Source organism: Rutilus rutilus (assembly GCF_951802725.1).
Source record: "Rutilus rutilus genome assembly, chromosome: 12".
NCBI classification, from domain to species: Eukaryota; Metazoa; Chordata; class Actinopteri; order Cypriniformes; family Leuciscidae; genus Rutilus; species Rutilus rutilus.
In genome coordinates this window covers 18,659,824-18,687,224 of record NC_140217.1, presented here as the reverse complement: position 1 = coordinate 18,687,224, position 27,401 = coordinate 18,659,824, and the positions used below count along the sequence as shown (strand labels likewise).

Sequence of the window (27,401 nt, the reverse complement as noted above, 5' to 3'; positions counted from 1 at the left end):
GCAGGTCTCCTCTCACTTCTGAGGGTTGTTGAGACTGTAGCTTTGAAATTCAGACATAGGATATGCAAGTGCCATCCCCACGCGGGCTGCCTTAATATCTGGCTTAGGCATGTGTACGAGGAGTTTGTTGGAGACTATCTGCTAGAAGCTTTTTCGTCACGAGCCCCTCACTATCTCTATGTTCCAGTTTCACTATTGGTTTTGTGAGAGGCTCTTTAGATTTAGATAATCTACAGCTTATCTCTTTTCCTGGTACTGGCCTCCTCTTTCTACAAGAGTTGTATAGCCTAGGCCCACCTCTGCATTAGGCGATTATGCTAGTGGATGTTAAGGGTAGAATAAATAGCATAGGTAGCAGGCTATTCCTAAGCCTCCCATGCAGATATATTCTGGGCGTTGTCAGAAAGTGAAAATGTCATTGGCCTCATAGTTGAGGCCTCCATTTCCCTTGGGCTTAGTGGGTTTTTTTTTTTTTGGCTACCCACAGCTCTAGTCTATTCACCCTGCACCACTGGGGCTCTTTTTAGTACTCCCTCCCATTGGGACGAGTTTGAGTACACTCCCTTAGAGTCTAAGCATGCCATGGGCTGACGCTTTTGATAATTGAAATTGTAGGCCTTTCTATAGGCCTCCTCGATAGTCAGGTAGCGTAAGATTGTACTTCCCTTGTTTAAAGGGTTGATAGCACTCTAGCTGAGTACACTGTCCATTGGCAATGCAAAGTAGGAAAAACTGGGCCCATAATATTTCTATGAGTACACCTATGATATTTGAGGCTAGTTCTGCTAACAAGTATAGCTATCAAGTAGTAGGTCTTCACAGGCCTCCTTGAATTTGGTTCCACTATCTTGTGGGTTTTTAGCAATAAATAAGATCAAGTTGTAGGCTCCCTTTGAGCCTCCCTGATTCTAGCCCAGAGCCTGGTCAAATATATATATATATATTATTTTCCTAGCTATCCAAAGTCTGGTTAGAAGGTTGAAGGACTCTCACGAGGCCTCCCTCCCAGATCAGCCCTAGAGCTGGAGGCGCTCCCCTTATCTAGGGTCCCTTTAGAGTGCCCAGCCTCCACAATGTTTTAAAACACTGTGTAGATCCAGGATTGAGTAGAGTTACTCCCCTCGTTTGCAAAGGTTATAAAGCGCTATGCTGAGTTCTACTCTCCAGGATGCCTATCTCTATGTTCCAGTTTCACTATTGGTTTTGTGAGAGACTCTGTTTGGGAAAACAGACAGGTTGTTGGCAAGACTAGGTCAGTAGATTTTATCAGGTCAGCCTCCCTGGTGGCATGTCCCCCTCAGAAAGTGACTGGACGGGACTCCTTTCGGACCCCCTGGCCATATTCCCTTAAAGGAACCCCTTCCTTGGAAGCTGTTGGTTCCAAGCCTTTGAGCGGCCTTAGTAGGCCTTCCGTTGTTCGGAGGCCTCTTTAAGGCTTATAGCTTGGGCAGTGACAGTAGGGAATAATAGGGTATGTGTACAGTAACAAACATACAGTAGGGTATGTGACCCGAAGGGGGAGTGTTTTCTTGGCGTTTCAGGTTGAAACTGCCAGTTCTGATGTTTTGTCATGAGCCATAATTGACATGCACTCCCCTCAGATTGTACTTCGTTCCCCAATAGCGTCATCAACGCAGTGCGAGTTCCCTTTTGAAATGGAACGTCTAGGTTACAACTATAACCTCTGTTCCCTGAGAACAGGGAATGAGACACTGCATCGTTAGCCATGCCTCTGGGATGCCTGCTGAACAGTCCCTTCAGATGAAAGTGGATGACACGTTCTCTAGGCGCCCCTTTTCTACTTCCGGGTTGCACTAGTAGTGATGTCATAGGCTTTCGCCGGTCAAATTTGATTGCCGTGATTTGATATCTTTTCAGACACCGGTTCACGCGGAGGGCGTTCCCCAATACATCGACGCAGAGTCTCGTTCCCTGTTCTCAGGGAACAGAGGTTACAGTCGTAACCTAGATGTTTTATCTACACTATAGTTTAATCATGGTATTTGTAGTAAAACAGTGGTTATACAAATAGTAATCAATTCTCCAAAAACCATGGTTACTACACTTTTACTATAATAAAACTACGGTTAATTATCGTAAGAATTAATTAACCCGCATAACATAGCACTTCAGTTTACCGGGTGGTCATTCAGCTCTTCAGCTTCAGTACAAGCAGCTCAAACAGCAATGCTGTTATTTGAAACAGTAATATAAATTAAAGATGTTTTTTTTTTTTTTTTTTTTTAAACATTGATATATTAATTATAACTAGCAATTTTATTTTTCTCATATTATTTTCATCAGGAATATGGTTTAGTTAAAAATCATATCATTATTGTCCGTGCGGAAGGCTATCCATTTTTTTTTCATGGTACATGCATTTTGATTCTTTATACGCAAGTAATGATGTCCAATGACTTGTAGGCATTATTTAGGTATTATTTTATTTATTTGTAAGGTACGTTTTTTTTTTTTTTTTTTTTTTGATAAAGAAAGTTTATACGCCATAGGAGTGTACAATTCATTTTAAAACTAACACTGGTTCAAACTAGGCTACTGTATATATATGATTTATGTTCAAGTGCTTGGGACAAGGTTTTTTATAATCAGGCTCTAAACCAGGGGTGTCCAAACTCAGTCATGGAGGGCCACTGTCCTGCAGAGTTTAGCTCCAACCCCAATTAAACACACCTGAAACATATAATCAGACCTTGATTATCTGGTTCAGGTGTGTTTAATTGGGGTTGGAGCTAAACTCTGCAGGACAGTGGCCCTCCAGGACTGAGTTTGGACACCCCTGCTCTAAACAATTATATACAAATTTGGATTTAACCTGTTAAGCTGCAACCCCACTTTTGAAAAATCCCCAGAAATGACATACCCAAACTGAAACACATACAGTTCATGAACCCTTTGTACTAAAAGCACAAGTATGATCTCATTTGAAAGCTGACACCTGGCAGTTTATTGTAAATGTAGAATTAATTATTGTCATAATGAAAAAAAATTGTTATAAATAGCTTCAAAGTTTTGTAAAGTTATTAGAAATTATTTTTTATGAAACATCCTCATGAAAATAAAATTGAAGTTGGCACTGGAGCAATCTAGAAATGCACTATAGCTAAAGCCACATGTCTAAACATTTTATGTTTAAAATCTGAAGATAATAAGTCCAAAACTCTGGATTTAGTTCAATGTTTTTCAAGACCATGTCAAATGACTTTATTTTTAACGTCCTGGAATGTCACATGATCATGGCTCTTCTTCATGTTCCATATATGGACTATTATTGTGCATGTAGCGCCCTCGGGCTGTTGGTATGAATTAAAAACACAGTAAATCAGAGTACCAAATGTTCATAAAGATTACATCGACGCATTTGGGTATAAATTCAATAAATATTATTCCTGTCTATAGAAATATGATGTAAATCTATGAGAATCTATCAATATTTCTCCAAATCTGCACATTTTTTAGCTAAAGCCCTGAGGCACGTTGTTTTGTGTATCGCTGTCATGACGACAGCACGGAGTTTTTTATGAATGAAAGCGGCTGACGCGCATAATTCATATCATTCGTATCAACTCATTTTTTCATTTCATAACTCCTGACACAAATTAAGACATAACTGTCACTATGAGTTTCTCAGAATACAATAGTGGTCAAATACTGAAACTTGAGTATTATATCTTTTTAATTATGTATAGTTTGTCAAGGTATAACATTAAATCTGATAGTAATTTTGAATTAAATAAATAAATAACGCTTCAGTGCGCCGACGCACTGGCAACGCTTAACAGGTTAAATTTATCGGCCAACATATCGGTTATCGGCCTTTCCAAATATAAATAATTATCGTATCTGCCAACATTTTCATATAGGTGCATCCCTAATTAAACAGATATCACACAATTCAAAGCTCTTCAGAAAGTTTACCTGAAATCTTCTGAGCCTAGAACCTCAGTGTAGTACATGACTTTACACTTGTGAGAGGACACCTGCAGAGTAGCCAGAACATCGTCCACCCTAGGTAGGTTTGTGGTGGCACATGCTGGCATAGAGTGGAACTTCCATTGCAAAATATAGAAACCTGGCCATCTAGTCACATGTGAACCCTAAAGGGTGTGTACACATGTTGGCAGAAAGATTGAAACAAGGGAAGAAAAAACAAGATGACATGACAATGGCTTTAATAACAATCATCCACCACCTTAGACAGAACTTTTAACAATGAAATTGTTTTAAATTATTTAACATTTTTAAAGGTCATATCATTTTTTGAGAAAATATTATGAGAAATGTAATTATGCTTGACATAGAATTTACATAGAAGTCTTAAAGGTACAGAAACAAAGTATGGTATGACCACTATAAACTTCTTTACTATGGAAACTGATGGAATCAGCATACTGGATGCTGATTGTATGTGACATACCTGCACACTTTCTCCCTCTTTGCAGGTAAGTGGTGACTCCACAATGCTGTAGTCCTGTCCGAGCAGCCAGGATTTATCGATAAGCTGCATATTGTTGCCTGCAGGAGAGGTAATGCCATGGGTAGCCAGCGGATCTTTCCTTGGCGGCTGTGGAGCTCGTTTAGAGTGGTAGATATTGAAGATCACATCACCTTTACATACATCAAAGTCCCAAGTGATGACTGAGGAGGCATCGATGATCTCAATCAATATCTTAAGGAAGAGATATAAAAAGGAAATTGTGCTCTTTAACTAAATGTGTAGCTTTAATACTGTTCAGTAGGTGGCACTCATTCAAAATGTGACCAATGTTGTGTTTTCTCAGACTGAAATCCAGTTTTGTAAAAAATCTTAGATGAGGTGATCATATTTTGCAAATGCACCAAACACAACCCAAATAAAATAGTTTCTAATAGAGCCTCACCTCATGTGGCGCTCCTTTAAAGATGCTGGCACTCTGGTAAATAGTCTCCGTCCACAGCCTGATTTCATCATTCTCCAGTTCCTCTGCAGTTCTGTACAGGGACTTGGGCACCATGCCACCCTCTGGCACTTCACACTGCACATATTTCACAGTGTCAATACTTTAGTTCAATAAGCTACTAAAACCATACTAAGGTAAGTCAACACAGATAATAGCTCAGTTTGAATGCATGCATACAGATCTTAGGGTGTGTTAACACTTGGCATGTTTGGTTTGATTAAAAGAAACTCTGGTGCGATTGCTTCGTTAGTGCGGTTCATTTGACCCTAAAAAGGACAGAATGCTTAGGCATACCTTTTTTCTCTCGTCATAGTCACGATGATGCCCATCACAGTTCATTACACAGCAGATCGTCGTTTGTGTGTGTGATGGAGGGACTCCGTGTTCTTACACATCTCTTCACGAGTTCTCAGCTGGTCATATGCCAAAATACCATCATATGCCCAGCACACAGCATTGTTCTGGATGTTCAGTAAGTTCCATCACGAAAAATACGTAATAAAAGCCGGCCAATCAGGTTGTAAACATGTACCTATCCCTTTAGGTTCGGTGTGAAAAATGCTAATGTGAACGCTAAGCGGACCACGACTAAAGGTTTTTTTTTTTTCGTCCAGACCAAACAAACCAAGCGAACCAAACTACAAGTGTGAAGACACCCTTAGTGGGAGCAAACAGGACTGAATAGGTACCATTCACTCGTAAAGCGTAAGGAAAAAAAACTACATACCATACACTCTCCTCCAAGGAAGTCAGGGATGATCTCTTTATCAATGTAGTCTACAAGACCACCAGGGCCCTGGTAGTCATTTCCCGCATAGATCAGAAACTTCTTTCGTGTATTCTCATCAATGAAAGGGCTCACCTGTAAACACAGATGGGAGTTAATAGATACATAATATGCTTCCTTTTGGGTTAACTCATGCTACGAATAATCAGGTGACTCATTTACTTTCTAAATGAGAGGCTATGACTTCAAGCAATTATTTTCATATTAGGACTGTGTATATGGGGGGGGGGGGGGGGGGGGGTTTGATAAGGCACAGTGCTTAACATGAACAAATAAATTTGGCATTCATGTCATGTTAAAAGACCATCCCCCATCTCTAGTTGAGGAGAGAAGCAGCAAAAGCAAACAGTGGTGTCCCTCACCAGCGTCCACAAGACAGGAAAAACTCTGGGAGCTCTGAGGATGAGCAGACGGCCTAGAGTCTCAGGGTAATTGGCCTCCACTACCTCAATAATCCTCAGTAGAGCTTTGACTCCAGGGCGCCACAGATGCCTCATATTGAGCCCCTCAAGATCAACCAAACATGTCCAGCAACTACAGAATGAGAAAATGTGAATTACCATCTCACCACTGAAAAATGTCACTTAGCTTTTCATTTGTGAACTAAAAAGAAAATTGCAGGGCACCGCTGATAACAATTTTTTGTACATTTATGTTTCGGTCAGCAAGTGTTTGTCTGTCTGTACAGTGTGTGCATGCAGAGAGAGAGAGAGCGGGATAAAGTGCTTTCAATAGATAATAAATGGTCATTTGGTAGGAAAGGCATAGAACTTGTTCATAATTTTTATCCAATTGTTTGTCATTTGTTTGCTTGGTCAGTGTATTTGTGGGTTTTGGTTAATTTGCTATTGTAATGTAGGCTGTAAGGACCTTAGCCGCATGGTATAAATGCCAATTATTAGGGGCCAAGCACCTATTGTATCTGTTCCCGTTCTTATTATTATTCTTCCTACTTCTTCTTCCGCTCTGGGAGTCTATGGCAGCCCATAGAACCGATTGCTGGAAAGTTATGAAATTTGGCACACTGATAAAGGACAGTCTGAAAAGTCACCATAGCAAATTTGGTGTCTTAAAACCAATCCCTCTAGCACCACCAACTGTCCAAAGTTGCACTCATGTTTATGCTAATAACTTTTGAACCGTAAGGCCAATCAACAAAATTCTTTTGTCCTTTGAATGCTCAAGCCGATTCGATTGCACCCTATGACGTCATTTTCTGTCATGAAAATTTTTCCGCCAACTTGAATTTTCCGAAAAACCTACTTTTTCGAACTCCTCCTAGGCCGTTGCTCCGATTTTCACTAAAATTGAACCAGATCATCTACAGACCATGGCGACAAAAAGTTATGGAATTCAAGTTGATTCGTCAAACCGTTTTCGATAAACCCACGAACAAATTTTACGTAGCGCTTGCGAAAACAGATGTAAGGCTGTATCTCCGCAACGCTTTATCGGATTCAGACCAAACTTGGTACATATCGTCACAAGCATGACCTGAGGCTACAAGCTGCGTTTCGGCGCAGCGCCACCTACTGGTCCGGAGATATGAAAAATGGCTATTTTTGCTTATAACTTCTGAACAGTTTGTCTAAAAATCATAAAATTGGTCTCATTAGATTCAGGGCAACATGCTGAGTCGACTGATATCCAATTTTACTATATCGGCCATTTTGAATTATGTGCTAAAATGCTGTATTTTAAGAACGCATAAACGGATTGTTACGAAACTTGGTATGGGTCATCAGCACGATGCCCTGAAGGAGCGTGAGAAGTTTCGAAACAGCGCCACCTATTGGTGAATTTTTTTTTCAAATGCTTATAACTTTGGGTGTGGACGACTTATTTTCACGAGACTCATCTCATTAGACTCATGAATCCTTGCCGAGTCCAACGATACCAAACATGCTAGGTTTCGCCTTACAGTTTATGTAGCGTTGTGATTTAGCGCTTAAAAAACATTTGGCTATATCTTCGAAACCGCTAGTCCGATCGAGACGAAACCACCGTCAGAAGTTTGGAAACATAGGTCGATAGCTTACTATCAATGCCCAAATGCGAAAATATTGATAGTAAGGGGTTGTAAAATCCAATCAAAGTCATGTGTCAGTCATATTTTACGTGTTTTTTCATATAAATGTCTATAACTCCGAAGCGAATTGAGATATTTTCACCAAACTTGACACAAATATGTATGGGCTCACTTTGAGGACATATAAAAAAATGGTGGGACTTAGCCTCTTGGTGGCGCTATAACAGAACAAAACATGAAATTCCCATTGACTTCAATACAGTTTTGTGAAATAAAATGCTATACTAAACAAATGCATTGGTGTAATTTAATGAAACTCAGAATGTGCCATCAACACCATCCCCTGAAAGTACCCAACATATTTTGAGACAGCGCCACCTTTCGGTCAAAAGTTATAACAAAATTTCTAAAAATGCTAATAACTTTTGAAGAAAGCTGCCTATTGAAATGCCACTGGTCTTAATAGATTCCTTGGGTCAAGCCGAGAACATAGATACCAAGTTTTCCTTATTTGGCCGAACTTCCTGTCCGCCATCTTGATTTTCATTCAAAACCTACTTTTCGAACTCCTCCTACACCGTTTGTCCGATTTTCACCAAAATCAAATCGTATCATCTCCAGACCGTCCCGACTAAAAGTTATGGATTTCGTGTCGATTGACGAAACTGCAATGCCTTGATATATTGACACCAAACTTTATATGTGTCATTGTCACTTCACTATGACCACATCACATCAGTTTTGTAACTGCCCCACCTATTGGTCGAAAGTGATAATCCATTAAATCATATTTTTATTTACCGTTTCTATGATTTGTCAGGCATTTTGCCTAAAATCCTCTTTAAATGTCTTTAATTGCTCATTGTTGCAGTTGGTCTGACACTTTCAGACATGTTGGCATGTCTTGTCTTATTCTGCTTGGCCCCGATAATGGCTGCTTGCAGCTATATTTTTAATAGTAACTTTATGGTTACAGAGGGCAAATGTGTCAGTACTGTCAGTACCTAATTGGCCGACCAAAGACTTTAGTGTTCTCCTCGCAGCGTCGCAGACCCTCTTCATTGATAGACAGCACCTAAACATTCACAAATGTTGTTATTTTGTTTAGATCCATATGAATTGAATTAGTACACAAATCAAGTACATGAGTAAAAGTACAGATATCCTAATGATATATTACTCCAGCATTAAGAACTCCTTTTTAATTTTACTTAAGTAAAAGCACAAAAGTACTTGATTTTTAATGTGCTTGAGTATTAAAATTAAAAAGTACTGATTGATGTATATTTATTTATTTTGCAATTTTATATACTCCATTCTACTGCTGAGGTTGAGGTGGGGATATAATGTTCTTGACGCACAGATAGAGCTTAAATAGGATACAGTTCAGTACTGATCTGAAAGTAAGAAAACTTTATTTTACTGCCAAAACTTGTCATACTCTGATAATTAATACTAATAATTACTAATAACTCATGCGTGTAAGTAAGAATAACAAAATATAACATAGTATATAAAAATTTGGAAAAACAAAATGTGTTGACAAATATAAACATAATATAAAAACAGATGTCACATAGGGCAAAACGTGTTACAATTTTAAGAAGAACGCTATGCAAACATACTAGTTTAAAATAATTTGAAACTGCTACAGCAGCGGGGAAGATTTGTGAATTCACTGAATTGTTAACTAGAGATTTGCTCTGACTGAATAATTTGAATCAGTGAGTTGTTGACTTGAGAACAAATGCAAATGGATCAGCCCAATTCTCAAACGAATCGTTCAGTAGGATTTGCAAACCAATTTAACAGGTTATTTGAAGAATCAGCTAATTTACCAATCGGACAGCGCTATCTCGTCTCAGGGCAGGTTAAGATTTCTTCAGTTCAAAATAATGAGGAACTACATGTTTTTATGAAATGTAGTGGAGTTAAAAATACAATATTATGCTTTTGAATGTAGTAAAGAAAAAATGTGGGTATTGAATCTCTAACATGTCTAAGGAGGGATTCTTCTCCAAGTGCTCGAACCAGTCCTTTAGTGTCCATATGTCCTAGGCGTAGGATGTACAGAGGCCGGCCATCTATAGAAAGAAACACAAGTGTTTAAGAATGTAGAAATACAATACACCCTACTACATCACCATCATATAGTGCCAAACCACAACACCATGACATGTTCTGCTGAAAAATGTAACTGTAAAAATGTATAAACAAGTGCAAACAAGTTCTGTCTTTCACTTCTCACAGGTAAACACATTCTCTGTTAGTGGAGCTATCTTGTAAACAGACCATTTGAGAAAAAGTTCTTTCTGTTAATCGATTTAATTGCAGTGTTTCACTGTGTGCATTACTGGATGTTAATTTATTGCTGAACATGAAATTATATACAGTAGTTAATTAACCAAAATGACTATTAAATACAACCCAGTTACCTGTGACACTCGTTCACCAAATCACCAGCAGGTGGCACAAAAGGGAAGGTTTGAAACATTGCTCAGTAAGGCTGCAATTGTGACATTTTCACTTGTGAATGAAGATTAAAAAATTAATTAAAAAAATTATATTAACAAATATAGCTGCAAGCAGCAATTAAGGCGGCAAGCACAAAGAAGGTGCGATAAATCAGGTCATCATGGCTGGAAGCATCAGACCAACTGCAACAATGAGCAATTAACCCTTAGGGGTCAACACACGCGCCACCACGTTTTGCTGGATTTTCTTCACATAGTAGCAAATTAGACTTAAAATACTCAATTTATGGTCATACAGACAAAAAAAAAAACATCATCTGAAAATGAAAAAGGTCTACTTTTGTATGTGTCCACTTACAATTAAAACAAAACATTGTGCTTTTGTAAAATAAAGAAAACAGGCAGGGTGTGCTCTCTGCCTCTCCGTGAACTTTTTTTTTCTGAAGCACGTCTCTAAACAAACAAAACTCAGTGAATACTTGTCACACAGACATGAGCAATATATCTTTTGTCCTCACATTCTTTCTTGTAGTTCCCTTTAAGTCACATACCTGACTGAAAGGTTCATCCATCGATCGATCCATCGACTTTGTATTGCGTGAAGCTGCCTACTTGTCATTTCTGACTTATACAAAAAACAAAATGTCTAAAAGCTGCTATATGACAGGGTGTACAGCAAACAAGCTTAACCCTCTGATGGTCTTCAGGGTCTTTTTGACCCGCAAATGACTTTTGCTGAATAAAAAAAAAATGTTTGTCCAAATGGCATGAAACTTTGTACGGCTCTCAACCCTTTCTAGATCTACAATAAAAAATATAAAAAATTGTAATGATATCTGTTTTTATGTTAGCGTGAAAAAAATAGCGACTTTCGTGGTCTTTGGGGTCCCCAGAGACCCCAGGCAATAACATGTAATTTTGTAACAATAATAGTTTTTTTTTTTTTTTTTTTAAGGTACAATATGTAACTTTTTTGCTTTAAAAATAGCAAAAATCACTATATCTATGTTATATATATTTTTTTGTTGTGTACTTACATTATCCCGACTGTTTCCAACAACTTTCAAACCAGAAGAAATTTGTAATTTAATTCGAATAAACGTTCTTTATTTCCGTTTTGTCGCCGCCAATGCATATCCGCGTTATCCCTGGTTTCCGCTCGTACTGCCATAGCAACCAGAGCCCTCTGATAGTAACCAAGGCGACAGACGTGGACAACTGTGTAGTTCGCAATGTCTATTTGCACGCTGTTGTTGTTTCGTTCAAACATTATGGACCATGGCAAGCAGACTTTGGATAAAAAAAAAGGAGAACTAAAACAAGAATCAATATCAGCGCTGTGTTTTCGAGATGCTGAGAGCTCCACGTCCGAGACTTCGACCGCTCCTACATGTACTTTATTAAACAGGTGAGCACATTTACATAAAACTAATCAATGTTATATAGTTCAACAATGATAAAATGTTAGAATATGATCTGTATGTTATTCTAATGTTGATCTAGCTTACTGCTAGTCTCATACAGACAAACTAACACATACATTTCAATACATTCAAATGCAGTTTAGTGTGATAGTGTAATGTTAGACCAAGTGAAACAGCGCTGCGTTACCTCACAAGTTTAATTTGTCTAATAAACTGACCTGTGAGTTGTAATTCTGCACTTGCATGTAGTTAGGTAATGCCGACCTGCTTCATATCACAGTCATGATAAAAACATCGATGTATTTACTCATCCATAAACATTATTAGATCGGTCGGCTTGACGTTGACGACAAGATCCATAATTCTTAGCAAGTGTTGCGTCATCAAACTACGCCTTTGTTATTGTAAGAGGTTAGCGACCCCTAGCAGCGAAAAAAAATGACAGTGTACGTTTAAATGTAATTTTACTCTGTTTATTAATGTTTTTACTCCACATTTGTGCAGTTTTTGGAGGATTTATGATATATTTTAAATTTATATAAATAGATTAAAAATGTTTTTTTTAAATAGGTTTTTATACAAAACCAGTTTTTTATGTGAAATTCACTTTATAAAAGACCCAAATTTCTAAATTTCATTTATGGGGATAACATGGATAATTTGACATGGTTTAGTGTAAAAATTTTGCCCATATTTTCGAAAATGTAGTTTTAAAAGTAAATTCTTTTTATTTTAGCCACTAGATGGCTATAGAGCTCCACTATATGCTATTTGACTAACTGAAAGGTATCTTTTCACAAGTTTTTCCAGTTGGATTCATATCTAAATATTATGAAATCACAATTCTAACAATAAAAATGACTTTTTTGTCAAAGTAAAAACAAAAATTTACTGGAAAAAAAACAAAACAGAAAAATGTAAAAAATGAAGAAAAAAAGACAAAATTCATCATCAAAATCAGAAAAAAATGCAGAACACAGATAGACAGACATAAAAACAGTGCTAAAAACATTCACAATGTAAAATTATCATGCGCACACACACACAGAGGAATACATTTGTGAGACTATAAAAACTGCTCTCTTATAATTTGTCACATAAAATAGTCCAAAATGTGGAACCACCACAAAAATACATTTGGTGACACTGACACATCGACAATGTGAACACACACACACACACACACACACACACTCACATACACAGAGAGAGAGAGAGAGAGAGAGAGAGAGAGAGAGAGAGAGAGAGAGAGAGAGAGAGAGAGAGAGAGAGAGAGAGAGAAGTTACTGCTTTATTTGCTCATTTGTTATGCTGTTCAGTTCATTGCATTTTGATGTTCATGTCATGTATTTGTACTCAATATATAATATAACTGTACATAACTGTTCCTGACAGTTAGTAACTGAAGTGTAGATTACATTTGTATAATTATATGAAAAAAAAGAAGATTGAAATAAATGATAAACTCTAAAAACTCAACTTTTATCTTTTTTAGGTTTGATTCTAATCATAATGTAACAATATTGGAAAAAAAAATCAGTACAAAAAATGCTAAACTTAGACAAAAAAGTCATTTTTGTTGTTTTAATTGTGATTTCATAATATTTAGATATGATTCCAACTGGAAAAACTTGTGAAAAGATATCTTTCAGTTAGTCAAATAGCAAATAGCATATAATGGAGTTCTATAGCCATCTAGTGGCTAAAATGAATTTTTTTTACTTTAAAACTACATTTTCCAAAATATGGGCAAAAATTTTACACTAAGCCATTTAGAAATTGGGGTCTTTTATAAAGTGAATTTTACATAAAAGCTATTTTTGTATAAAAACCTATAAAAAAAAAAAAAACATTTTGTAATTTATTTATATAAATTTAAAATATATCATAAATCCTACAAAAAACACAATAAAACCATTAATAAACAGTAAAATTACATTTGTAAAAAAAAAAAAAAAAACTATTATACTGTTACAAAATTACATGTTATTGTCTGGGGTCTCTGGGGACCCCAAAGAACACGAGTGTGGACACAAACGAAGACCATCAGAGGGTTAAAAACCCAGAACTACGTTTTTATGAGCAGCCGACTCCAAAAAACGTTACACAAAAGTGGATACAGACGATTAGTTCTGAAAAACTTAAAACTTAGGTCTGGGTTATATAGCTTGTTTGATGTACACCCTTGTCACATAGCAGCTTTTAGACATTGTTTTGTTTTTTGTTATAAGTCAGAAATGACAAGGAGGCAGCTTCACGCAATACAATGTCAATGGAGATGGTTGGATATCGCAACTGTTTTTGAAGTTTACACAGAGATAAAAAAAAAAAAAATTAAATGTAAACTTGCACCTTGAAACCTATTTCAAAGTTTGCGTTCTTGAGCCACCAAAAACTGCATCGTGCAATTGAGCGGCTAGAACACATTAAAAGTTTTCTGTTTTCAGTTAAAACGGTGTAGTGTAAGCGGCCCTTAAGTTAATGCTTAAAGCTAATGATCTTTGCAACGGAAGTGAATCAATCAAAAACTAACTTTAGCTGGACAATAACTTTATTCTAGAGCTGCTGTAAAGCCAAAACAATATCGGTTACTTTAATCTCCTATTATAACTGTAACGCTGCTTTGAAACAATCTATATTGTTAAAAGCGCTATATAAATGAAGCTGACTTGACTGCCCCAAAACGTATTCGGTTACTAACTTAACCTCGGTTCTCTCTAGAAGAGGGAACGAGTACTGCGTAAGTATCTTACGCTCGGGGGAAAATCCCTTTTCCGCGAGATATTGAAGCCAAAAAATTATCCTTAATTTTGTATTATTGTAAAACGCGTTGCGGCAGCATACAGACATAGGCAAGACGGCTCGCGTGCCTATTGGCTGTTCTGCGGCAACTGCAGCAGCCTATCGAGCGAGGCCTAGCGTGACGTCAGACCCAATGAGGGTGCTTCGCGCCCGCTGCGTCACGTCCCGCCGAAACGGGCGTGGCTTAGGCCTATAAATCCGGCTCGCAGGCAGCTGATATCTGTTTTTTTATCGCCGAAGCGAACTCTTCTAGAGAGAACCGAGGTTACGTTAGTAACCGAGTACGTTCTCTTACGAGAGGTCTCTCGTACTGCGTAAGTATCTTACGCTAGGGGACCCAATGTAAAACGCTGTGCGTGCTGGGATCTGACACCAAAGACCCAAGGGCGAAAGCCCGGGGTTCATATAGTGCACAATCACCAAGGCAACTCACAGGGAGTCCGGGAAGAGGGAGGGGCGGAGCCGCGCTCTTCCACATATAGCAGCGTCCCTCAGACGCAAAATTACATCATACAGACAGGGTGGAGTTCGGCCTGAACTGATGGAAAATTGTGGGTCTTATTCAATTTGCCCATAACATTTTATGGTCGATCAGCGAGCAGTGCTCAGCAGACACAGTATTCTGAACCGATAGCATCAGAACAGACAGTACTGGTTTATTTAGACCGACAACAGCCTGGCCTGCAAGGCGGGAACCTCTAGGTTATAAAACCTTATAAATGTAGACGGGGAGGCCCAGCCTGCCGCCATACATATATCTTGCAAGGCAATCCCACTTGACCAGGCCCACGATGAAGCCATGCTTCTCGTGGAGTGCGCTCTGTCACCCAACGGGCACTGTATGCCCTTGGAAGTGTACGCCAGCGCAATGGCGTCAACTATCCATCTGGATAGGCTCTGTTTCGACGCGGCTAGTCCCTTGGAACGTCTGCTGAACGAAACAAAGAGCTGCTCCGTCTGTCTGAAGACAGATGAGCGAGACACATAAGCTCTTAATGCCCTGACTGGGCAAAGGAAGCTCGCGTCTCCTTCCTCGTCAGAGACCAGTAGGGCTGACAGGGAAATGACCTGCGCCCTAAACGGTGTGTTGAGGGATTTTGGAACATAACCGTGCCTAGGTTTGAGTATAACTCTTGAGTCATTAGGCCCAAACTCCATGCACGTCGCGCTTACTGAGAGCGCGTGTAAGTCCCCTATGCGCTTCACTGAAGCGAGAGCCAGAAGAAACACTGTCTTGAAAGACAGGTGTTTAAGATCAATCGTCTGTAAAGGCTCGAATGGGTCACCTTTCATGGCTTCCAGCACCGTAGAAAGGTCCCATGCAGGGATTGAGGGAGGTCTGGGAGGATTCAGTCTCTTAGCTCCTCTAAGGAAGCGGATGACTAAATCGTTCCTTCCTATTGACTGACCAAGCGTTGTTTTCGAGAACGCTGCTATGGCCGCAACATAAACTTTGAGCGTGGAAGGGGTCCTGTTCTTATCCAACAGCTCCTGTAGGAAGGAGAGAACCTCCGTCACCCCACAGTCTGGGGGTGACACGCCACGAGCTGTGCACCAGCTGGAGAACACTGACCATTTCGAGGAGTAGAGCCGTCGCGTAGACGGGGCTCTAGCCTGCGTGATCGTGTTTAACACTCCCTTTGGGAGGTCATCGGGTACCCGTTGATGGCCCAAACATGAAGGGACCACAGCTCTGGGCGAGGATGCCAAATCGAGCCCTTGGCCTGAGAGAGGAGGTCCCTCCTCACTGGCACTGGCCATGGGGCAGTGCTCGCTAGCTGCATCAGAACTGGGAACCAGGGTTGGTTTTTCCAGAACGGCGCTACGAGTAGCACTGAGCATCCTTCTTCCCTGATCCGTTCTATCACCTGAGGCAGGAGAGAGACGGGAGGAAAGGCATAGAGCGGGCGGCGGGGCCATACATGAGCCATACATGAGCCTGCTCTTGGAGAAAAATTCCAGACAGTGAGCGTTTTCTTGAGACGCAAACAGGTCTACTTCCGCTCTGCCGAATTTCTTCCACAGCAGCTGGACTGTCTGTGGGTGTAGAGACCACTCGCCTGTCGGAACATGTTCCTGGACAGTCTGTCCGGTCCTACGTTTAGGAGCCCTGGCACGTGCGCTGCTCTCAGCGAGAGCAGGTTGCGCTGAGCCCACACCAGGAGGCGTTCTGTCAGCCTGTGCAGGTTTCGGGACCTGAGGCCGCCCTGGCGATTTATGTAGGACACCACTGACATATTGTACGAGCGGACCAGGACGTGGTGTCCTCTTATTTGGGGACAAAAACGCGTTAGCGCGTTGTCTACTGCCAACATTTCGAGGCAGTTTATGTGCAGAAGCTTCTCCCGTTCTGACCATTGGCCGAAGAACGGTTTGCCCTCGAGCAGCGCTCCCCATCCCGAGGTGGATGCATCCGTAGACACCACCCTCACACTCGAGGAAGTCCCCAGGCTTACACCTGATCGGTACCAGTCGTTTGCTTTCCAAGGTTTCAGAGCTGCGATGCATTTCTGATTGACCTTGAGACGAAGCAGACCGGAAGCCCACGCTCGGCGCGGTACTCGCGCTTTCAGCCAGAACTGTAGCGGGCGCATGTGAAGCAAGCCCAGCTGAAGTACTGATGATGCTGAGGCCATGAGACCTAGCATCCTCTGAAATTTCCTGAGCGGGACCGATGCGCCGCAGCGGAAAGAGCTCGCTGCGCGCTGAATGTCCAGTACGCGTTGTGGTGACAGTCGCGCTATCATAGACAGCGAGTCCAGTTCTGTGCCCAGAAAAGATATTATCTGTCTGGGGGACAGAGAACTCTTCGCCCAATTGACTCTGAGACCCAGATTCTCGAGGTGATCGAGTAAAATGGTCCTGTGCTCTATGAGCTCCGAGTGAGATTGAGCTAGAATCAGCCAATCGTCCAAGTAGTTCAATACTCGCATGCCCTGTAGTCTGAGGGGTGTGAGCGCTGCGTCCATGTACATCGTAAATGTACGGGGTGCTAGGGACAAGCTGAACGGTAGGACTGTGTACTGATATGCCTGGCCCTCGAAGGCGAATCTCAAATATCGGCTGTGACGTGACGCTATCTGTATTTGAAAATACGCGTCTTTCAGAGTCTATTGACACAAACCAATCTCCTCGGCGAATCTGCGCGAGGATTTTTCTGGTCGTGAGCATTCTGAACTGTCGCTTCGCAAGCACTCTGTTCAGATGCCTTAGATCTAGTATGGGTCTGAGACCCCCGTCTTTTTTCAGTACCAGGAAGTATCTGCTGTATAGCCCTCCTTCGCTCTGAGCTTGAGATAAAGGCTCTATGGCCCCTTTGCTCAACAGTTTCAAAATTTCGGCTCGAAGTAGGTGTGCTACTTCTGTTTTTACCGTAGTTTCGACGCGCGTCGCATAGCGGCGAGGGCGTCGGCGAAACTGTAGCGAATAGCCTCTTTCTATAATGTCTAGCACCCACTTCGAAACCCCGGGTAGCCTTGCCCATGCATCTGCACGAATGGCTAGGGGTTGAATGCGGAACGCGCTCTGGTCGCTCAGCGACAAAGGGGCTTTGGTGTGCTGCAACATAAGCGTCGCACTTATGACATTCGAGGCAGGGGGCGCGCTGATAACAGCGGGCAAATTGCCCGCGCTCGACTCCTCTGCGGTGGTCAACCGAGAGGGGTAGGGCTGGGCGAGTCCCGTAGGACCTGTCATGTCTATGTGTGAATGTGGGCGCGGGATAGCGGGCACATTTGCAACACTGAGAGCATTGTCCGCCTGGGCAGAGCGAATGCACGTTGGTTTCGTTTTTACAGAAACCTTGAGACATGCAGAACGTAGTGTTTGTGGGCACTGGGCACATTTACCACGTTTAATGGGCAATCGATCTGGGTCGATTTCATGTGCGCGAGCCCTGTGTGACGGGCTGTGTTTGTGTGTAGGAATGAGCACTGGGCAGTGGGCATTTTGTCTACACTCATAACACCATCGGCCGTGGCCGGGACACCAGAAAATACACTCTTATGGGATTTATCTGGGTAGCCGTAAAAGCGGCGTTTGTGTGCAGGCAAGCGGGCTGTGTCGCCGACTTGTTTACTGCAGAATACACTGGAACAGTCGCATTTACTGGAACTGAACGAGCGAGAAGTTGCCATAGTAACAGAGAGCGTCAACATGCTGGCGTTTGTTTGCAGGCGTGCGTGTTTTACAACAGGCTTGCTCACTGCAATATTGACATTTCCAGTCGCCTGAACTTCAGAGGGGAATGAGAAATGTGTGAGAAATGGAAGACGGCCCGGCCGCAGCGGGACTAAAAACACTCTTTTCTCCTTTCGCCAGTGACGCACGGGAACCATAGAAACGGTGTTTGGGTGCAGGCGAGCGGGTTGTACAACGCGCTCGTTGGCTGCAAAGTGCACATCTGCAGCCGCCTTTCAGGGAACTGACAGAGCGAAGCATTGGCGGCATAATATATCTGCCGTTAGACCGGGATAGAACACCGGTCTCTCGTGCGAAAAACCTAAGATTCCACCACTGAGCCACAGGGGGGGAACACAAAGGCTTTCAGATGCACGAGCATATAAGAGAGCGTCAACATGTTTTCTTCGGCGTTTGCTTGCAGGCGTGCGTGTATTAAAACAGGCTCGTTTGCTGCAATATTGATATTTCCAGTCACCTGATCAGGGAACTGGGAAATGTTTGAGAAATTGAGGTCAGTCCGGCCTCGGCGGGACTAAAAACACTGTTTTCTCCTTTCGCCGGTGAGTGACGCGTGAATGGGGAGCAGGGGCAGGGTAGCTTTCTTAACGTAAAGAAAAACTAACCCCGACCATCCGCTTCCAGCCTCCCTTGCGAACGGCGCAATTTGCGCGGCTCGAACAGAGGGAGAGAGAAAGCTAGCCCCGTGACGCAGCGGCGCGAAGCACCCTCATTGGGTCTGACGTCACGCTAGGCCTCGCTCGATAGGCTGTTGCAGTTGCCACAGAACAGCCAATAGGCACGCGAGCCGTCTTGCCTTTGTCTGTATGCTGCCGCAACACGTTTTACAATAATACAAAATTAAGGATAATTTTTTGGCTTCAAAATCTCACAGAAAAGGGATTTTCCCCCGAGCGTAAGATACTTACGCAGTACGAGAGACCTCTCGTAAGAGAACTGTTTGAGTACCATCAGGGTCCTGAAGACACATCCCGAGTTTCATAACGATACAACATGTTCGTAAAATATTGTATTTTTCGTTTTTCATATCTCCTGACCACTAGGTGGCACTGTGCTGAAACTGTGCAGGTAGACTCAGTTCACGGTTGTCATTACACACACCAAGTTTGGTCAGAATACGCTAAAGCGTTGCGGACATATGGGCACTTTCTCACTTTTAACCAGCACCGAACTTAAGCTGGACTATGACACTATTTTCTTTTCTGCTTTAGAGCAGAAACACACTTTTTGTTGCATTATTTTCCTGATATCACTTTAAAGCTGATTTAAAACAATCTGTATTGTAAAAAGCTCTATATAAATAAAGGTGACTCGACTGTCGGGGAATTCTATGAATTTGTTCATGCGTTATTCGAGAACGGTTTGACGAATCAACTTGAATTCCAAATCATTTTGTCTGTACAGTTTGAAGATGATCAGGTTACATTTTTGTGAAAATTGGAGCAACGGCCTAGGAGGAGTTAGAAAAAGTTTTTTTTTCTGAAAATGTTTATGACTGAAAATTATTTTTTATAGGGTCGATATAAGAATCGAATTGCCATGAGCCAAGAAATCAGATGAAAAAATAATTGTTTCTAGCCCTAACAGTACAAAAGTGATTAGCATAAAAGTGAGTGTAACTTAGGACAGTTGGTAGCGCTAGAGGGATTAAGTTAAGTTAGTGCGACAGCCTCACTAGCTCTGGGTACCATATTTGGTTCTCCCAACGCGAGGCTATAAGAAGCACTGGGTGGTGCGTTTACCTGATCCTCGTTATGACCTGTGGTAACAGGGAGATCGGAGGGAAAGCGTACAGCGGGAGGCTGGGCCAGGTTTGGGACAGCGCGTCCTCGCTTTTCGAGAAAAATATTGGGCAGTGAGCGTTGTCTTTCGACGCAAAGAGGTCGACCTCCGCTCTGCCAAATAGGCGCCAGAGGAACTGGACTATCTGAGGGTGCAGGGACCATTCTCCCGGGGGAATGAAGTCTCTGGACAGTCTGTCTGGGCCGACATTCAGGTGGCCCGGCACGTGTGTGGCTCTCAGCGAGCGCAACAAGCGGTGAACCCACACGAGAAGGCGTTCTGTCAGTTTGCACAGGTTCCTGGATCTGACACCGCCCTGTCGGTTCACATAGGACACCACGGACATGTTGTCCGAGCGGACTAGCACATGGTGATCCCGTATGAATGGGAGAAAGCGCTTGAGCGCGTTCTCGACCGCTATCATCTCCAAATAGTTTATGTGGAGTCATTTCTCCTGGTCTGACCACAGGCCAAAGACCGGTTTGCCCTCGAAAAGAGCGCCCCAACCTGAGGTGGAAGCGTCCGTCGAGATAACCTTGCGGTGTGAGATGGCTCCCATTGTCACTCCCCGCTGGTACCAGTCGGCCGCTAACCAGGGCTTCAGTGCTGAAACGCAGCTCTGAGTCACTCTGATTCGATTGCCGCTGGAAGCCCAGGCTCTGTGAGGCACTCGGGCGTTCAACCAGCGTTGTAGCGGGCGCATACGCAATAAACCCAGCTGAAGCACTGGTGCAGCTGAAGCCATACAACCCAGCATCCTCTGAAATGTTTTGAGAGGTGCGGTGCTGCCCGGCTGGAAGGACGCGGCCAGGCGTCGAATGCAGCGCGCGCGCCATGTCGACAGGCGGGCCGTCATTGGCACAGTGTCCAGATCCAAACCCAGAAAAGAGGTTGATTGACTGGGCACTAACGAGCTCTTGGTCCAGTTGACCGTGAGCTCCAGGCTTTCCAGGTGGCTGAGAAGCACTGTTCTGTGGGCGATGAGCTCGGCCTCTGACTGTGCTAGAATCAGCCAATCGTCCAAATAGTTAAAAATTCGCATTCCCCGACCTCTCAGGGGAGCGAGAGCCGTGTCCATGCACTTCGTGAATGTACGGGGTGCTAAAGACAGGCCGAATGGCAGGACGGTGTATTGATATACCTGACCGTCGAAGGCGAATCTCAAGAATGGCCTGTGACGGGGTATTATCTGGATCTGAAAGTACGCATCTTTTAGATCGAGAGAGATAAACCAGTCCCTCGGGCGAATTTGTGCGAGGATCTGCCTGGTTGTGAGCATTTTGAACGGTCTTCTCATAAGAGCTTTGTTCAAATATCTCAGATCCAAAATCGGTCTGAGAGCTCCGTCCTTCTTGGGAACGAGGAAATAACGGCTGTAAAAGCCCGACTCGCTCATAGAAGAGGGAACCGGAAGCCGCAGCGGGACTTAACCGTCTTTTCTTCCCTCGTGTATAGACGCTCATAAATAATCGAGCACCATGAGTAGGAGTGGTGCGAGAGGCGGGTTCGCTTTCTGTAAACACGAAAACACTGTTCTCCTTTCGCCGGTGAGTGACGCGCGAGGACGGAGTAGCGTCGGAGTAGCGACGGACGCGAAGCGCCCTCATTGGGTGTGACGTCACGCAGGGCTCACTGGTAGGCTTAAGCAGTTGCCGCTGGGCAGCCAATGAGCACGCTTATACAGCTTGCCATGGTCTGCCGGCTGCCGCACTGCGTTGACAATGAATACAAAATTAAGGATAATTTTTGGCTTCAGATCTCGAAGAAAGAAGACTTTCCCGTAGCGTAAGCTATACTTACCCAATACGAGAGAACCTCTCGTAAGAGAACTCCACTCAGGATTTCCGCGATTTAAAAAACGTGTATTTAAAAGAAAATGTCGGAGGATTTTGATATTAGCGAAGAGGGTATTGAGTTGATATCTACGTCACGACGCTTCCTACGCTACGTCCCTTCTGTTGAATGCTCTTGATTGCTGATCGTTCACTTAGCATGTGTTATTTGGTTTAAAACTAAATTGTATATCTAAGTAAAACATGAACTGTTACCTGATTTATGTGTAATGAGTGGTCCCCTACATTATTACAGGATGTTTGCAAGTCAAGAAATCCTTTGAACGCAAACATCCAAATCGCGTACCCCTTTCACGTCTTGCGCTTGTACGGACAAATTCACACAAAATTATGTACAAACACCTGTCTTGGTGAGTGTCCTAGTAAACAAAGTCGGTAATATCTCAAGTGAACGTAGACAGTATATTCAAATGGGGTCCGTGCGTTCGGTCTTAAAGGGGCAGCTGTTGTGTTTTAATGGTAATCAAACAAAGACATGACAAATCAATTACTCACTGCTCTTGACTAAATAGGTTACATTTTGTAATTTTACAAAAAGATCCTCTATATTTAATTTACACATTAAAGATTATGCAGGGGTTTTTTTTCACATTTGATTATTCAAAATTCTGTACCTGTTAGATCTACCCGAAAAACTCTAAACACACTGTTTATTTCATTTATAGCTTTTTTTTGGTCTATTGTATTTATTTGTGCTATTTGTAATTCGATTATTTGTTCTTATTTTATTACTGACTGCTTATTTGTCTTTAATAATGTTTTAAATTCACATTAATTAGGCTGGTAGTTTTTGTTGTAGTATCAAAATTAAAATAAAGAATTGATTTTTCACTGGTGTCTAAACATTTGTACCACTGACCCAATCCTCAGCATTGAGGCCTGCTCGAGCTGTTCTAAATATGCGCTGTGCTATTAAATAAAAGATCAAATATGATAGAGCAATAGAATGAACAGTGAAAGTAACAGAAGCTCAATGCATTTTAGCAGGATTAATTAAGCATGAAAATAACAAAAAGAAATATATATTTGATGAACAAATTCAACTAATATGAATTAAATTATTTTGGTTTCTCTACCAATACATTTAAAAATGACAAATGCAGTGAAAGTACAGGTATCGGTATCTGCAAGTACCAAAAATGAAAGTAGCGGTATCGTACTCGTTCTGGAAAAAGTGGTATCGGTGCATCCCTATTCATAATTTTAATAAACATTTCTAGAAATATTTTTAAATAATTCACATTTCTATTTCTCATTTCATATTTCTATTTAAATATTTGTTCATAAAAATACAAATAAACTAATAAAAACACTACACATTCCACAGTATGCAACAAACATTATCAGCTAATAATAAGAATAAGAATAAGAATAATAAGAATAAGAATAAGAATAAGAATAATAAGAATAAGAATAAGAATAAGAATAAGAATAAGAATAATAATAATAAGAAGAAGAAGAAGAAGAAGAAGAAGAAGAAGAAGAAATATTTCTTGAGGAGCAAATCAGCATATTAGAATGATTTCTGACCTTGGATCTTGCGACACTGAAGACTGGAGCTTTGCCATCACAGGAAAAAAATACATTTTTAAATATATTTAAATAGAAAACAGCTATTTTTAAATTGTAATAATATTTCACAATATTACTGCATTTGCATTTTGCATCACCCCACACGGCGATAAAAAAAATCACGGGTCTAACAGTTTTGGTCGTACAGTGTGTGGTGCGCAGCCACACAGCAAAATCAACACATCACACACGAACCGATTTGACTCCCGAGCATTCCCAGGTCAGACGGGAAATCTCGCAAAATCCCTCGAGAACGTGACTTCAGACTAAACAATCATGTCGGACGAAGAGGATGCAGTGGCGATAGTTTGTAGTTAGTTTTTAACCGAAAAAAAAAAAAAACTTTATCAGTTGGTCCTCCATCTCCGACGTCCACCGGACTTTCTGGTGCGCCATGCCGCCGGCTGTTTTGAATTATTATTTCATTATTTATGCCGGGGCTAAAATCGGCCTAATTATCCTGCCGTGTGAACCAGGCTTTATTCGTCACTGAATGCCAGATAACAGATTTGATTTGAATGAACAGTTGGAATATCATTAGCTTCCTAACTAGGAGCAAAAAAGAATAGAGAATAGAGAATAAAAGAATGTGAATAGAGTGTTGAATAAACGCTTTAGAAATTTGGTATTGAAACTTAACAGATTATTACAAACTGCAGCCAATCAACAAATAAGAAGCGTTCATATACATTTTTCCAACGGAAAACAACAAGAAAAAAGCATATCGTTTTTATGCTAAAATGCTCGTTTCCACCAGAAGTTCGGCAGCAGCCATACAGAAACCTGACAGAAACACTGAAGTAAATAGTCGTTGCAATGGAAAATGATACAAAGTCGATTCTAGTTGCATTGGTATAAACCAAATAATACAATAAAAAAATATATGGTATAAAACAACTTTTTTTTTTTTTTTTTTTTTTTAAACAGTCTATGGCAAGGGTCTTCAACCGGGGGTCCGCCAAGTAATGTTTGTTTACAGATAATTTTTTGTTAAAGAAATTAGAACATGGGTAAGAAACATCACAAAGTAAAATTTTAATATAAGAATTCTGAAACAAAAGCAAGAGCATATATGTCTCTGATTGGCCATTGTGTTCACGTTTATCAACATAAATGTCTGTGATTGGCTACAATGATCAACGCTTAAAAAACATGTCTTACACAGATACACACGGGAGTGTTTGAAAGCAGGCATCTATCAGCGGATCCCTAATATATCCACTGATAGACGGATCCGCTGATAGACACCTGCTTTCAAACGCTCCCGTGTGTATCTGTGTATCTTGTGTGATTCAGTCTCGAAATTGCACCTGACAGTGATCCTAGCACAGGACAAAAATATGGTCTGTCAAAATATAGATAAGCACAATGTAGGCTAAATGCAGACTAATGTCTGTATGTTTTGTTGATTCCATTCAAATTATTTGTGAAAGTAATGACTTATAAATAATCTTAAATGTCTCACTGTACATTGCTATTCTTGTTAAGGTGGAACAGTTGCTTACATGCACTTTGCAGGAGAACCCGCACAAATTTCACATACTCAGTGATTTAATTCTTACTCGTCCATCTCAAAGTAAAATTAAAATGTTACGTTTTAGTAAACTTGTAGCTAAAGTTCAGGTAAATGTTTAATTGTCCATCTGATAAATAAAATAAAAAATGTATAATGACTCAGCAAACCATTAAAATAATTTATATCAACTTCAAACAACTAATGAATTGTGATTTTTATTGCAACGTTTATTATGATGCATAAATCGCAATTTTAACAATGAAAAGTAATATACATAGATGCATGTGCAACAGCAATAATGTGCATAGTTCTGATCTACTGCCTTAACATAATATAACTTATTTTTGATCATAATATAAATATATCGAAGGCTATATGCTTAATAGGGATGGGACGGTATGAAAATTTAATATCACGATTATAGTGACCAAAATTATCGCGATTATCAATATTATCACGGTTTTGTTAAAACGAGATGAAAGTGTTCAAAAAGAGTTGATGCTCACACTGAAGACATTTCAACAAGTTTTATATTTGAAAATCAACAAACAACAAATAAAACAAGCAGCTCTATGCACTTTTTAAAGCATTTCCTTCCTTATAATGACGGTCGTCAATAGCAACGCATTATAACACCTTGCACATCCATTGTAACGGCCACCTAGTGTTAAGTAGTGTTCATGACATGAATGTGGATGTGCCTTTAAGATAACTTCTATGGCGTAAGTTATTGTATGCATGCTGTTTTTATGTGAGCGCGCACGCAAAGTGAGAGTGAGATTGATCGCGCAAAGAGGAAGATGACTGCTCTACTGCTGACAGTTGTTTTATAATGTGTTTACTTCCACTTTGATTTGTAGCGTGTTTTCGAGTGTTTTCTTTTCCCTTTTAACATTCGCTCTTCGACATGTATGTGAAGAGTGTGCTTAACTGAGAGAAAACATCTATAAAAGTCTCGTTCGCGCGCTCTCTCGTTTCATTCAAATACAACTTGCCGTCTTGCGTCTCCGTTTTTAATTGTATTGAAAATTAAATCGGAGTTGATTTATTGTTTACAGAGTTTGATAATATTGTTCTGATCATCTTGTCTGAACGATTGTTTTGTACGCTGTACATAATGGATTTATAAACAGACTGTTGCTGGCTGAACAGGATCTAAAATCACGATAATCAAACACGGTTTTAATGATAATTAAATTTTAAACGATATTACTAACCGTCAGTACATTTTATCGTGGTTTATAGTGAAACCGGTAATCGTCCCATCCCTAATGCTTAATATGTAGTTCTGTTTGACAAAAATAATTTATCGGGGGTCCCTGCTCTATGTCTCTATCGCCTAAGGGGTCCTTGCCCCGAAAAATGTTGAAGACCCCTGGTCTATGGTATTAACTGGCAGGTTACACTGTCTAATACACCGGTCGCGAACGGCGTGACATGTTGTGCCAAAAGCACATGCAACCCATTAAAATCAGTGATTCTGTCCACATTGGACACACGCCAAATCGCAGACAGTAAACAGATGTTACGTTCTATTTGTGACGCACTGGATCAGCGTGCTTGGAACGTTCACTTTGATGTATGATGCACTGGTGTAGACACAGCTTTAGAATGCTGCAGACCATTTTCTTTTGCATGTAGTCACAAGTTTCACCCTGTTAATCTTTGATATAAACTCACATGAAACAAACCCCAAGAACACCTCAACACCCCCCTTTCAAAAATATTGCTTTGCAGCACTGGAATGGAGAAGCACCAAATTGCAATCTCCTCCTCATCGGAAAGGGATAAATGGTACCCTTTCAATAGACACTCGTTGTTCTAAGTCTGTCCTCCAAGGATGAGAAATAACAGATATGCCGTTCTGAGTCCCGGCCTGCAAAGCTGATGCATAACAGATATACCGTTCTGAGTCTGTCCTGTAAGGGGATAGACAGAAACAGATCAACAATGTTTTGAGTCCTGCCCAGCAAGGGAGAGACTGTCACAGATCAACTACGTTCT

General features: G+C 41.0%; 1 protein-coding gene across 3 annotated transcripts in view; it reads right to left on the bottom strand.

The window, feature by feature from the left end:
• The window catches only part of LOC311301522 (SEC14-like protein 1), a 176,240-nt gene that overhangs the window by 22,033 nt on the left and 126,806 nt on the right, over positions 1–27,401 (bottom strand). For all 3 annotated transcript variants that reach the window (XM_084426722.1, XM_084426720.1, XM_084426721.1), the window contains exons 9-15: positions 9,770–9,858; positions 8,779–8,849; positions 6,108–6,279; positions 5,686–5,820; positions 4,899–5,033; positions 4,436–4,687; positions 3,937–4,115 (exon numbers count right to left, since the gene is read on the bottom strand). In XM_084426722.1, coding sequence (XP_084282848.1) covers positions 3,937–4,115; positions 4,436–4,687; positions 4,899–5,033; positions 5,686–5,820; positions 6,108–6,279; positions 8,779–8,849; positions 9,770–9,858 — 1,033 coding nt within the window. The remainder of the gene's footprint in view (positions 1–3,936; positions 4,116–4,435; positions 4,688–4,898; positions 5,034–5,685; positions 5,821–6,107; positions 6,280–8,778; positions 8,850–9,769; positions 9,859–27,401) is intronic.